The 13,116-nt window shown below is 50.9% G+C and overlaps 1 protein-coding gene across 4 annotated transcripts in view; it reads right to left on the bottom strand.

Moving 5' to 3' along the window:
• Window positions 1-1,477: 1,477 nt before the first annotated feature.
• CYTH1 (cytohesin 1) overlaps window positions 1,478-13,116 on the bottom strand; it is a 73,512-nt gene continuing 61,873 nt past the window's right edge. For 3 of the 4 annotated variants that reach the window (XM_020896583.2, XM_020896582.2, XM_020896584.2), the window contains exons 10-13: window positions 9,812-9,890; window positions 6,287-6,358; window positions 5,251-5,405; window positions 1,478-3,372 (exon numbers count right to left, since the gene is read on the bottom strand). In XM_020896583.2, coding sequence (XP_020752242.1) covers window positions 3,294-3,372; window positions 5,251-5,405; window positions 6,287-6,358; window positions 9,812-9,890 — 385 coding nt within the window. In that variant the 3' untranslated portion in view covers window positions 1,478-3,293. The remainder of the gene's footprint in view (window positions 3,373-5,250; window positions 5,406-6,286; window positions 6,359-9,811; window positions 9,891-13,116) is intronic. The other variant, XM_020896581.2, reaches the window with a different exon arrangement.

The following is a 13,116-nucleotide window of genomic DNA, read 5'->3' as shown; positions in this document are numbered from 1 at the left end:
GGGATCTTCCTGGACCAGGGATTGAACCTGTGTCCCCTGTATTGGTAGGCAGATTCTTAACCACTGGACTACTGGGGAAGTCCAGAATTCACCTGTCCATTTAAAGTGTACAATTCAGTGAGTTCTACTGCATTCGCAACATTGTGCAACTATCAACAAACATTTTCAACACCCTCAAAAGAAACCCTGTATCCATGGGCAGTCACTCCCGTTCTCCCCTGACATCACCAGCCTCTAACAACCACCAACCCACCTTCTCTCTCCATAGGTTTGCCTTTTAAAGACACTGCATATAAACAGAATCATATAAACCATGAGCTTTTGTATCGGGCTTCTTTCATGCAGCATGATGTTTTCAGGGTTCGGCCATGTCATAACACGAATCCCAACCCATTCCTTTTCATGGCTGCATGATATTCCACTGTACAAACACACCAAAGTTCATTTATCCAGTCATCGGGTGATGGACATCTGTAGTGTTTCCACCTTTTGGTCATTGTGAATCATGCGACTATAAACATTCAAGTGCAAGTTATTATGTGGACACGTTTTCAGTTCTCGTGAGCATACACACTGGAATGGAACTGCTGAATCATATGGTAACTCTACACTGCACTTTCTGGTGAAACACTAGCTGAGGGGACAGGCTAGGGCTTGTCCATCTCCTTACCCTGTGATGCTATGCTGAGTACCTTCTGGGCTTTTTGGGTTCTACCTCACTGTGACTCTTCCCTGGCGTTATGGAGGCACATGTGGAAACTGAAATGATACTGAAAATGTATTATAAAGGCTGAAGGCACATTTCTTGATCTTAATAAAAGATGTCTGTAGACGTTGTCATACAGAATGAAGTAATTCAGAAAGAGAAAACCAAATACTATATAATATTGTTTATATGTGGAATCTAGAAAAATGGCACCAATGAACCTATTTGCAAAGCAGAAAGAGACAGATGGAGAGAACAAACTTAAGGATACCAAGCAGGGGAAGGAAGGGTGGGATGAACTGAGAGACTGGGAGTGACACATACGTGCTACTATGTATAAAACAAGTAACTAACGAGAACCCACTCTACAGCACAGGGAAGCTTGTGTTCTGTGGTTACCCAAGTGGGGAGCAGATCTAAAGAAGGGGTATGTGCATCCCGGCTTGATTCACTTTGTTGTATGGCAGAAACTGACACAACATTATAAAGCAATTATAATCAATAAAAATTAATAAAAAAAATAAAGTCAATGTCTGACATTTGTTTCTTCTTCCAAAAAAGGGGGAAATCACTATGCCAGTCATCTTTCTTGCTCTGCTCTCTTTAACAGGAGATAGCACCATTCTCCCCACCTCCGATCTTTATCGTCACTAGACTTGACCTGTGTGAAGTTCAGGCGACACATCCACCCTCACGAGTGCACTTGACAAGCAGAACCTTCCTTCTCAAGGCCCAGCTGGGCATGAAGCAACGCCACAGGTAACAAAGTGGTTTGGGCAGATTTGGAGTTTATTTGCTGCAGTTCCTTGGCGCTAGTTTACAATGCAAAAAAACAAACAAACAAAAAGAAATTGGAATAATAATTATAATTTTTTAAAAACCCTGTCAACAACTTTCAGTCATTTCTTTATATTTTGACAAAACTTTTTTTAAAACAAATACAAAATAATCTAAAAGGAGAAAAACTATACATGGATTATTTACACCTCTGATAAATAGACTAATACTGATCCAGGTGCCTCTCTGTCTAGGTAATATTCACGAGAACCCAGGCCAAGGACTCAGATCACCAGAGGGGCTCCAGCACCGGCCCAGACTCCCTGGCTCTCGGCTGGCCCTGCCCTGGCTCTCTCACCCAGAAAGGTCAGGTTACCAGCCTGGACCCTCTTCTGTCACCTTCACAAGCTCTGGCATTAAAATGCCTGAAGCCACTCCAGGGAGGACCTACACCGGGGGGGGGGGCCAGAAAGCACCCCCACCCCCCTTTACCAAAGCTATTTCCAGAGATGCGAGCCTGCCTGGAAGGAGTCGGGGAAGCCGGGGTCACACGGCCTGGGAGGGGTCTGGCGACAATGGCCCGGCCGGCCCTGCTCTGCCTGGACTGGGTGCCGGGCCCGGACGAGAGTCCCTGAGAGAACGGCAGGAGAGCGGTGGCCGCGGCTCCTTCTGGCCATGCGTCAGGAGCGGGGGCCAAGCCCTCAGCCCCTGGCTCCCCCCGCCCTGGCCCTGCCACACAGGTGAAGGCCCGCTCCCCTCCAAGGGCCACCACTAAACCCATGGTGTGGTCCAGGTGAGGGCCAGCTCTGAGGCAGGGAAGGCCGAAGCCCTCAGGTGGTCGGGTCAGACCCGCTCCTTCCTCTAAAACGAGGAATGGAGTGTAGGGGCAGAAGGAAGAAAAACCAAATAAGAAACAGATCATCCCAGACCCTCTGATAGGACTGCCCTCCTCACAGTTTTGGTTATTAGGTATGTAGCTCGAGGAAAGATGCTGCCTTTCTATTTTAAAGCCCGACAAGAATGACTCCTGAAAGAGAAAGAAGAGCGCAGGCGGTGGGCAGACTCCCTTCTCCCCACGGTGCTCCTCAGGCACCAGGAAGGACAAGCACTGACTGGAGTGGCTGGCGCTGCCCTGCAGACCCCGAGGCTGTCCTCGACGTGTGGCCCCCTCCACCCTCTCGCCACCCCCTCTCCCACCCAGCCAAGCCCCTATGAGCATGGGGAGGCAGTCTGCCCAGCCCCTGCCCTGGGCTGACACCTGCAGCAGTGGTCCAGAGAGCTTCTTCTCCAGGGAGAAGCTTCCCGAAGCACATGGGACAGAATGCATCTGGACAGCTCTACTTTCTCTCTTTCTTTAAAAAACAAAAATATATCTTTATAGTATGTGGCTTCTCTTCCATTCCCCACTTTTTCTTAACATATAATAAGATACGGATACACGTATTTATGGTACAGGGTTGAAGGCTTCTTCCCAGGGAATAACCGAGAGGTAAATGGTCGGCTCTGAGCTCTGCTCTCAGACCTGCTGAGCGGAGACCTGCGGGGGGCGGCCTGGCCGACAGGAGCTCTTTTCTTTTTTAGAGAGAAAGGCTCAAAACCCAAGTGTGAAGGCGTCAGGCCCCCTTCCTCAGGGGTGACCACCTACTCTTCTCCCACTTAAAAAAATTAGCAAAAGCTGAAGCTAGTCTCTAGGAATTCAGGGTGATGCCTAGCCAGACGCTCCCACTCTGTCGGAGGTGCAGCGGCCACCCCGGGCCTCATTGGCTGGGAAGCACTTGCCGGGCACGCAGGCCCCGCTGGCTTTGCAGACTCAGTGTCTTTTCGTGGAGGACACTTTCTTCTTCCGTGCGGCCAGCATCTCGTAGAAAGGGTCCCTGCTGATGGCCGCCCTGCAGCACAGAAAAGGAGAGAAATCAGCAAGGACCAAGGAACAGGAGATACAAACCCAGGCCAGGGCTTCCTAGTGGCAGCTGTGCCCACACACTCCCCTCAGCTGCCTGACCATCCCTGTCAAGGCCACATCATGGCATCAGCCTTCGCTGGATCCACACGTGGCACAGAAGACAAGTCTGGAGGAAGATGAGGTACAGGTAACAAGGTAACCGTGGAGCGCTTACTGCCTGTTTCAACCAAGTAATCAGCTTAAGTTCAGGAGTCCTCTACACCTCACGGCTGTGCTCTAACTTGGGCAAACAGTCGCGATGCTCCAGCTCTGTGACGACAGAGGCATTCGTCTGCAGCAGTGACTGCCACACAACCCTGTGTGTCACCTGGCACGTGGTGCATCTGGCTGGCAGCTGCAGTCTGTACTCGGCAGTTTCTGAGTCCCCAAGCGCACCAGCTCAGCAGCCAAGACCCGTCACTGGGCAGCGGGGTCCGAGCAGCGGCCAGCGGCCTGCCCTACATCCACAGTCTGGTGGGGAGAGAGCCCAGGCAGCCCCCACACTGGCCCCAGAGACACCTGCACAGGTGGTGACGGCAGGCCGTGGCCCCCTGCTGCCCCTTTACATTGGTCACTCTCCACGTTCAAGCAAACTGTGATCCACAACTTGAAGTTTCATTTGCTTTTCCAGAGAAGTGGTATTCCAAGTGCCGACAGTTTCCGGGCTTGTCACAAGCCCATGTGACTGCGGACTCTGCACCTGACCAGGTGCACAATGGCTCCTACAAGCTGACCAGGTTCTGTTCACAGAGAGGACGTGTGCACGGGAGGCAAGACCTGGACAAGGCCGGGACGAGTCCCGAGGGACTCTGCTATGCGAGTGTCTGACCACATGGAGAGGTCGGGAAGGAATCCTGCTTCCGTCTTCGGGGAGACAGGGTGAGGAGCCCACCTCAGCTTCCTGGGTGGGCCAACCCCCAGGGACGCCACGGGACATCTCCAGCCCACGTGAGGGGCCCAGGACACATGATGTGCTCAGGTCTGGAAGCCCCGCCCAGCCACACATGTAGGTGTGCACCTTCTTGTGGCCACCCTCACTCTGGTCCCAGGGACACCCTTAGGGGATGGCTGGGTCACGCCTGATGAACACAGCACCAGTGGGCAGAGTGCGCCCAGGAGGAAGAGCCACTGAGACACGCATGGTGATGGGCGGTGAGCATGATGGCGGGTGGGACAGGGTTCACAGAAGCCCCAGGGGGGAGTGGGGAAGAGGGGCTGCAGCAGGATACCTCCCCTGTGATAAAGTCGGTGACAGGCAGAGCAGGGACCAGGAAGAGCCCTGGATCTCAGGATCTGTTTACACCTGCCTTCTCCCAAACCTTCTCTCCTTCACAGCTGAGTGGGGAGTGTGGGGCTCTGCTTTATGATCCTGGATCGCTGCCACATGACTTTGACAAGTGTTCACCACTTACCCTCAATAGGCCTCAGTTTTCCCATCTGTAAATGGGACAAGAGTGTCTCGCAGGATTAAGGAATTGTAAAAGGGAATGGTTACAATTTCCGCTGAGCTGTCACCATGAAGATGAGACCTGCTTCCAAAGACATGAGAAAGCCAGTCTGGCCACTGGCATCTGTGCCTCTAAGCCTGCTCACCAGTCCCCTCTGTGGGGCCAGGAGAGGCTCTTGGGAAACCGAGATGTGAGGTACTCTCTGAAAAATGTCCAAGGGTCAAGAATCCAGGGACCCAGTGAAAAGTCACCCGGGAGTCAGAGTCAGACTACCCACTATGGACTCAGCACAGGGTGCTGAGGTGGGTGGGTAGCGCACAGGCAGCTGGGGTGTGACTGTCTGAGATGCGAGGGCCCAGCTGTCATATGTCACCTACTTGATGCACTTGATCCAGTCCTCCTTCTCCTCGGGCGTTGGGGCCGAGATACGGTAGACCGTGTGGTTCCCCTCAACCACGCGCCCATCAGCCTCCGTCTTACAGGCCTTAATCACTTGGTCTTTATTGTCGGGGATGTAAAGTTCAAAGCAGTTCTGAGAATTAAGAAAGAGAGGGAGAGCGATAAAGATCCAAGAAAGCTGCTGACCAAGAAAAAAAAAAGGTTCATTTATTTCCCCAAAAGGAAAATTTTATTTAAAAAAAAAAGTTAATTTCTTTATTCTGACTTTCATAGGAAACATACATTTTCCTTTGAAAAAGAGTAGCCTAAAAGTGGAATTCTGGAGAACATACATTGTATACAAATAGGTCTTACCAGCAAAGATACCAAGCAGAAACACATTAGCTCTACTTCTAACCTATAGAAAATATGGAGGTAACTGCAGGTAACCGAATGCCTTTTACAGCCAAGTCAGCAATACAATAATCCAAAACAAAGGAAAAATATTTATAAGCCATCTGAAGGTCAAAAAATAAGTGGCCCAATCATGAGAGCTTGCTAAAGCCTTTTAAGGAAGGATAATCCTATACCTCGTGTGATAGTTAGAAAGTGACACTAAAGCAGATGGACAGAATGAAAGACGTTATTTAGTTTCTTTCACCTTTGCCTTACCTGTAAAGATAATTTTTAAAGTTAGGCTAAACTAAATTAGTACTTCTGGAGTTTTTTCAAGTCCTTGACCCCTGAGTAAGGCGGGGGTGAGCACCGACCTTCTGCACATTAAGGGACCACGTCTGATGGACAGGTGGCCTCCGTCTGTGCAGCAGAGGCTTGGCCTCCAAGGACTCGGCCCAGCGCAGACAGTGTTCTACTGCAGCAGTCACCACTGAGAACAATCCGCTTGTAAGGGGACCCGCGCAGCCCCAACCGTGTTGCCCAGGGTCAATGGTAAACCTTTGTGACTTCATCTTATGTTGAACAGCTGCTATGCCCATCTCTTCTGTCCCTCCGAAGCAGCTCATCAAAAACACTCACTGGTTTTTTGGAGTCTTCCACCTCCCGGATGCTCAGGTTCTCTAGTGGAATAATTCCCCGGGGCTCCTTATCCTGCAGAAGAGGTGGAGAGAGGAGACCTCACTGCTCGGCTTCCAAACACCTGTTCTGTTACCCTCACACAGTGACTCAGCCCAGCTCCTGCACCTCCCCCTGACCTGAGGTCCACAAATCAGCTCCAGAGCCCACACCCTACGTTCCAAAACAAGAATAGGGTCAAGAAACGTGTGGGTGTTGTCAACATATCACAGATGAACCCCTACAACTGAGAAGCCTTTGGAAGAGGTGCTTCTGCAGATGCTCTGAAAGCATGAGTGTGACAAGAGCTGTTGGTGGCCTTCCAGTGGGGAATGTGTAAGTCCCTTTCACACAAAAACTATCTTGCTTCTTTGCCTAACTCATCTTTCAAGCCTCAGTTCTAGTGTCAGCAAAGCTAGGAAGCCCCACTCTCACCCTGGGCGCCCCTGTTCTGTGCCCCCAACATCTGGACTACAGCTGCATCATGTGTCACTACCTTATCATTACCGCTGGCCCCGTCTTCCTGCTCCAGGCTGTAGGATCCTCAAAGAGACACTGCCTGCCTGACAACTCCATCTGGACCAAAAAGGCACCTAGACTCCTGTACAGAACAGAGTCCCGCATCCTCTCACCCCCGACTAGCCCTCCTCCAGGGCTTCCCATCTCAGCAAAGGCCACTCCCACACCTGCTGGCACCTGACCAGCAGCCTTCACCTCCTCTCTCGGACGTCCAGACACCAATGGCCAAAGACTGTGTTCCAAGGTCAACAGTTTAACTGGGCTATGCCACACTTTGTAGAGCAAATGTTCCTAAAATACCATGTGCACCCTTTTGATTTGCAGACTCAGGTTTCTTTCTCCTTTTCAGGGCAATAATCTCATGACCTGTCTTTGCATTTGCATGTCTTGGTATTCTGGCACTGGGAGCATTCTCACCTGTCCTCTGCACCTGTTAGCTTTCTTCCTCCCCCACCCCCAATATTTTATTTGGCTGCACTGGATCTTAGTTGCAGCATGAGGGGATCTTTAGTTGTGGCATGTGAACTCTTGGTTGCAGCATGTGGGATCTAGTTCCCTGACCAAGGATTGAACCCAGGTCCCCTGCATTGGGAGCCTGGAGTCTAAACCACTGGACCACCAGGGAAGTCCCACTAATTGCTTTAAGGCGTATCTTTCAATCTCTGGGACTGTCTCAAGCCTTTCCTCTAGAACAGGAATTACATTTCTGGCTAATCATTCCTTAAAGTTTTAACTTGTTAATAAATAAGTTATAATTCCACACTTACATAGCTATATTTTGAATATGCAGTTTGGTTCTTACTTGTTTTTAGTCTGAAACTTCTGGAGGGCCAGATATCTTGTATTCTGGCAGCTTCAGACCCCCAGGAGAGAAGTGAGTGGAGGGAGCGCCCCCCTCGGACACCCTGAGCCCTGACTCTCCCCTGAGGCTGCTGGTGTCCAGCACGTGTTGGAGCTGATGCGCACTGCAGACCCTCCATGGACAGTCTGCTCACATGAACACATACTCAGAGCTTTTACTGATACAGTGAGTCCTGTTGTTCCACTGTTCCCTGGTTTCTACCCTTCAGCAGACCTCTCTACTCCTCCATCCACAGGGATAAAGGAAGAACTCCTGCTGAGTTTGCTTCTCCTGGACTTGGGCACGGGGCAGGGAGGTCTGGGGTTTGCTGGGCCTGGCCACACAGCAAGGGCCCTTCTGCTGGCCCCAGGATGTGCTGAGGCCCCTTCTGCCAAATGGGAAGCGTGCTGAGTTCTGCCCTTTCCTTATCCGGCTGCCTTGTTCCCACTTATTTCTACTAGATTTTCCCTCTTTATTAGGTAATTCCATGAGGATGTCTCCACCTACCATCTTTAGCCTGAGACTCCCCCATCAGCATCTTTGGGAACGTTTTCTCTGGTTCCCACTGCCCAATAAAATGCCGATGCACTGCTAGACTGAATTCAGGTAACACCGGCATGGTCGGCGTCATTTTAAGAACCACAAGCTTCTAGACTCTCACTGCACTACCACTGAGACCGCCGGGGATCTAGGGGTGCACTGCTGAGACGCCTGCAGAGAGTTCATTCTAACCCAGAGACCAACGAAAAAGATCCAAACAACGTTTTAGAGATGTCATCAGTCTAGAAGAAAAAGGGCAATACATGTGGGGGGTACGGGTGCAAAACAGAAGGAAGTTTACCAAATTGCTCACAGCGGTACTTTGAGGGGGTGAAAAAAAATGTTTGTACTGTTTTGGGTATTTGAAATACATTACTCTCATATTTGAAAGGATTTTCATAACAGAAAAGCAAAGCTGCAGAACTTCTGTGGCATGAGTTTAGCCCCCGTTACACACAAAATCCTGGTCAGTCTCCCTGGGAGACTGCTGAGTGAGTGAGTCACCAGCTGAGACTGTCATGACTCACTGCCTGGCTGAGAAGCCACATCCACATGATGTCTACCAGCTGAAGAACCGCCGTGCGGGACGCAGTGGAACCTGCATACCCTTGAGCTGCAAAGGGTCAGGCGTGGGCCTGCCTCCTACTGAGTGTCACACAAACACGGCCAGGACTCTCATCCCATTGTGCCCCTCCTTTATGATACAAGATGCTTCTAAAATCCTCATTCTCTCAGGAGGACCTCGATTGCCCTGACTTATGTAAGACCCTCTCCAGTGCTGCTGGCGCTATGTGTTTTCTCTTCTGATGACCAGGGAACAGGGCAGAAGCAAGAGCACCCAGCCATGGGGAGCCTGTCTGAGAGGGCTCCAATCTGAGGCCACCAACCTGCCAGGCCTCCTGGGGGCTCTGTTAGAGGGAGCTTCAGAAACGGTTTTGCTGTACAATCTTTATGCTCATAGGTCTTGTTACAAACGGGACTTGTATGTAACAAGTATTTGTATTGTTACAATTTCATTACCACTGAATAAAAAACCAACAAAATTTTCAATTTAAGTAAACATCAGTTTCTTAAAACTCCAGGTAGCCTCTAACTTTTCCCATTTCATTTCACTTTCTTTTCCTCTGTTATACATTGTGCCCTTTGGCTGTTCCTTCTAAATCAAGTGCTTCAGTATTCCAGCTACCACAGATGTGCATTCTCCAAATCACGACTACCTCTGTCTCCCTTTCAGTGGGGCCACAAACTCTCTCCTGGCCATGGATCCAAACTCATTAGCTGGGCTCCATGACCCGTTTCTAATGCCATGTATGACGTTCTCTGCCACTGTCTCCCAGCAGGCACCAGCTGTCCCAGTTGAGAGCTGGACATTGGCTCTGAACTATGGTTCCTGTGGCCACGCACCACACACCATGTCCAGGCCCCAGTTGAGATTCCTCTTAGCCCTTCCTCTTCACTTAAACTCTTCTCCCGCCCCAAGATGCAGCATCTGACCGTCATCCCCACCTCCTCCAATCTTGTCTGATTAGAGCTGTTTTAACCACAAAGCCTGGTCCACCCCTCGTCCCAGCAGACCAGCAGGCGCTCACCGTCGTGTATTCAAAGTAGTAAAGGCAGTTGTCAGTCAGAATGAACCAGCGTCTTTTCCAGGTCTTTACCCTGCCACCTGCAGAGCAAAGAGAGATGTGTGTTGGATAGGAGTCCACTGGCCAGGGTATGGGACGAGGAAGCGAGGGCAGGGCGCCAGGAGGACACTGAGACCATGGCAGATTTACATCAGTAACGAGACACAGAGCCAAAACAGAAGCACCTTTCACAGTGTGAAAGTCTGTGGGTACAAGCAGAGCAAGCAAGCTGGGTGGCCCCCTGCAGATGACATCAGGACAGCAGATGAGCGCAGGGGCTGGGGAGGGAGCTGGGACAGCGATGAACCAGAGAAGCGTCAGCAGAAGCCTATGGATGCAGTGGAAATGGGGCACACAGAGGGGAGAGGGTCAGCCCCCTGGCCACGCTACACTGCCAGTCCACCAGCCCAGGGTTTTATCAGAAAAGGGCAGGAGAATAACTGGGAAGTAAGACATCTTAATCCCCTCACAATCAAATCCAGTATTCCTGGAACAAGGAACCCACAGTCCTGCAGTTTCACCGCCTAGCCCACCTTCCTGATCGTAGTATGTTTCTACTCTGGCTTTTTAGGTTTCTGGGCCAGTGTCCTAAATTCTCCCAGAGTCCTGGGTGAGACAAAGCAGAATTCCTGGAACAGGGAAGAATCCACTGGTGGGCTGAGGTACCTATTCAACTGTGGACTTCTCACCAGAAGCTTGAAACAAAATTAACTGGAGGAGGAAGCCATAGGCCAAGTGAGCTCTCAGGGGTGGCGGTGAGTTGGTGAAGGCTCCCCTAGTCCTTTTAAACGTTCCTCAATCAAAGGAAACGTCAGAGTCATGACGTTATCCTGAGATGATGTGAAGGAAGGGAAACGTTGCCATGGCCTGGGTGAAGGAAGGCACACTCTGCTCCCAGTCTGACCCTGAGCACAGCCATTCTCCTCAACGCACACCAGGTCCAGGAAAAGTTTTCTGAATACAAACCAAATGAAAAGCCTTCACATGGTAAGATACGCAGGCCGTTTCACAAACAACCTCGCGCTGCCCTGTGACAGGAGGCGCTCTCTCTGCCAACGTAACCTGCAGAGGGCACCGCTTCTCTGATCCTCACAGAAAACAAGGACCACAAGGTGTGAATCCAATGACCCTAGTCACGCTTCCTCACTTGCCCTTCACCCCCAACAGATGAGCAGGGGCTTTAGAGCGAGTGTCTCCAGCTTCCAGGATGTGGCTGCGCTCTCACGCCTGGTTTCCTCAAAGGATCCGACTGCTGGAGCAAATCCCGTCCCAGAAATAAAAGGTCCAGCATAGGTCCTGGCAGCAACTCTAAGGGCTACCGACTTTTGAGCTCCTGGCGTGGCTCTGCTTGGGTGCCCAAACTCTGAGAGGTTAAGCGACTGCTCGTGAACTGCGGAGGTTCTCAATGGCACAGACCTTGGTTGGGGAAGGAGGCTGGCCGTAAGCCAGGGCGTGCTACGCCCCCCACCCAGACCCCCTGTCCCGTGCTGGTGTCAAGCAAAGACTGACTCTCTCCCCCACAGCGACTGCCAGCTTCTGTGAGCATGTGCTTCTGGCCCCTGAGGCCCTAGGGCATGAATCAGGAAAACCATGGATGGAAATATGACATGCATGAGGAAATGGGAGAGGCTGGGCAGAACCAAAATAAATGAGGAGAAGGAAGACAAGGATATACTTAGAACTGGAGCTGATTTGCTGTGAAAAGGAAGCCCGCCCCCGTCAGCGTCTGAGGAAGTAGCTCTTCTGCCTCTTGGGCCTGCACCCCCATGGGGGGCCCCCCCACACAGGACACCTCAGCCCACGCCCACTGTTGTGCGCTCCTCTCACAGGACCACCCCGGGGGCCCTCGGATCTCAGGAGGTTGTGGAAGAGGGATCAGGTGCCAAAAGGAGGAAGACGGAAGGAAATCTAGGACAGAAAGCAAAGCTGGACAAAGCCTCTCCCTGGTGAAGAAAGCCTGGCTATTTCCCAACGACCTGCTGCCCTAACAAGCTCCTACCATGGAGCACCGCGCGGTCCCAGGGGCACATTCCATGTTGGAAGGAAAACAGACAGGGAACAAGCAGACAGACTGATGCTCGCACCTGAGACAGTCCCTGAGGAACTCACAGGACCACTGCCCTGCCTGCGGGCCTCCACCCCATAGATATACAGGCCTGGCTCTGGCTCCCCGGGAGCTGGGAGCCACCTGTCAAGGCCCCAGAACATTTTACAGACATCAGTGTTGGGGCCGTTCTTTCCTGTGTGGCTCTGCTCAAGTAACAGACATCCAGGGACTCCTCATCTGGAAAACACGTGCCCCGAAACCAGCAAGGGGAGGGCAGACACCAGCGACATAACTAAGAGGCCAATTTGGGGGTCTGAACGATGACTCATTGGAAAGAGGAGGGATAAAAACAAAACATAAAATCAGAGCCGAGGTTGTAATGCCCTCCCCCAAAACAGAAAATTAAATGGAAGGCCTTCAAGAAGGGGTTGGGGGGTTTTGTCGTCTTTTTTTTAAACCTTACTTGGCCTCATTCTGAGTTTAAGAAACACCATTTCCCTTTTTCATGCAAGGGCAAATGTCCTACGTTGTCTAATTTAATTCTTCTCTGGTCACGGGAGGTGTGTCAGAAGCACACGGCCGTGGAAGTCACTTCCTTCTCCTCCTCCTCTTCTCCACTTGAGAAATCTCGAAAATTCATGGGTGTCAATTTGAATCAACAATATAGCATCCGCCTGACCAATAAAGTCCAAGAGAGAATTCAATGACTGCTTTGCTTGCTTTTAAAAACCCACTCTTACTGTGTTTTCTTACACTACTTCCCTCAGGAAAGTTCAAATCATTCCACATCTGGGCCCAGCTGTTGGACACACCGTGCACCACCCCTATCAGGGAAAGATGAAAATCCCTCCGCACCCCAAGCCTGACCGGTTCCCGAGGGACTGTATGGTAAGTTAGAAGCAGCATTAACACTACCACCAGCAATTAAAAAACAAAATAACCAAAAAATAACAAAATAAGAAAACGCTGCAGCGATTACAGTGGCCTGGGCAGAGCGAGCGAGCAGGGTTGAGGGGATTACATACCTCCTGGAGTTTGGGGCAAGGAAAAGGAGAGCCAAAATCATGGAAACATACAAATGAGGGAGAAAAGAAAATTAAAACAAAGAAATTAAACCCAACTCCTTAATCTTAAGGTGCACTGTATTAGTCATTCATGTCTGCCTGGGCGGGGGATGGGGACATAAAAACAGTCACGGGGCAAACGCTGCTGTCTGGCGTGA

Source organism: Odocoileus virginianus, chromosome 17 (assembly GCF_023699985.2).
Source record: "Odocoileus virginianus isolate 20LAN1187 ecotype Illinois chromosome 17, Ovbor_1.2, whole genome shotgun sequence".
In the NCBI taxonomy this organism is placed as follows: Eukaryota; Metazoa; Chordata; class Mammalia; order Artiodactyla; family Cervidae; genus Odocoileus; species Odocoileus virginianus.
The sequence above is the reverse complement of the archived record's forward strand: the minus strand, read 5'-3'. Positions and strand labels throughout refer to the sequence as shown.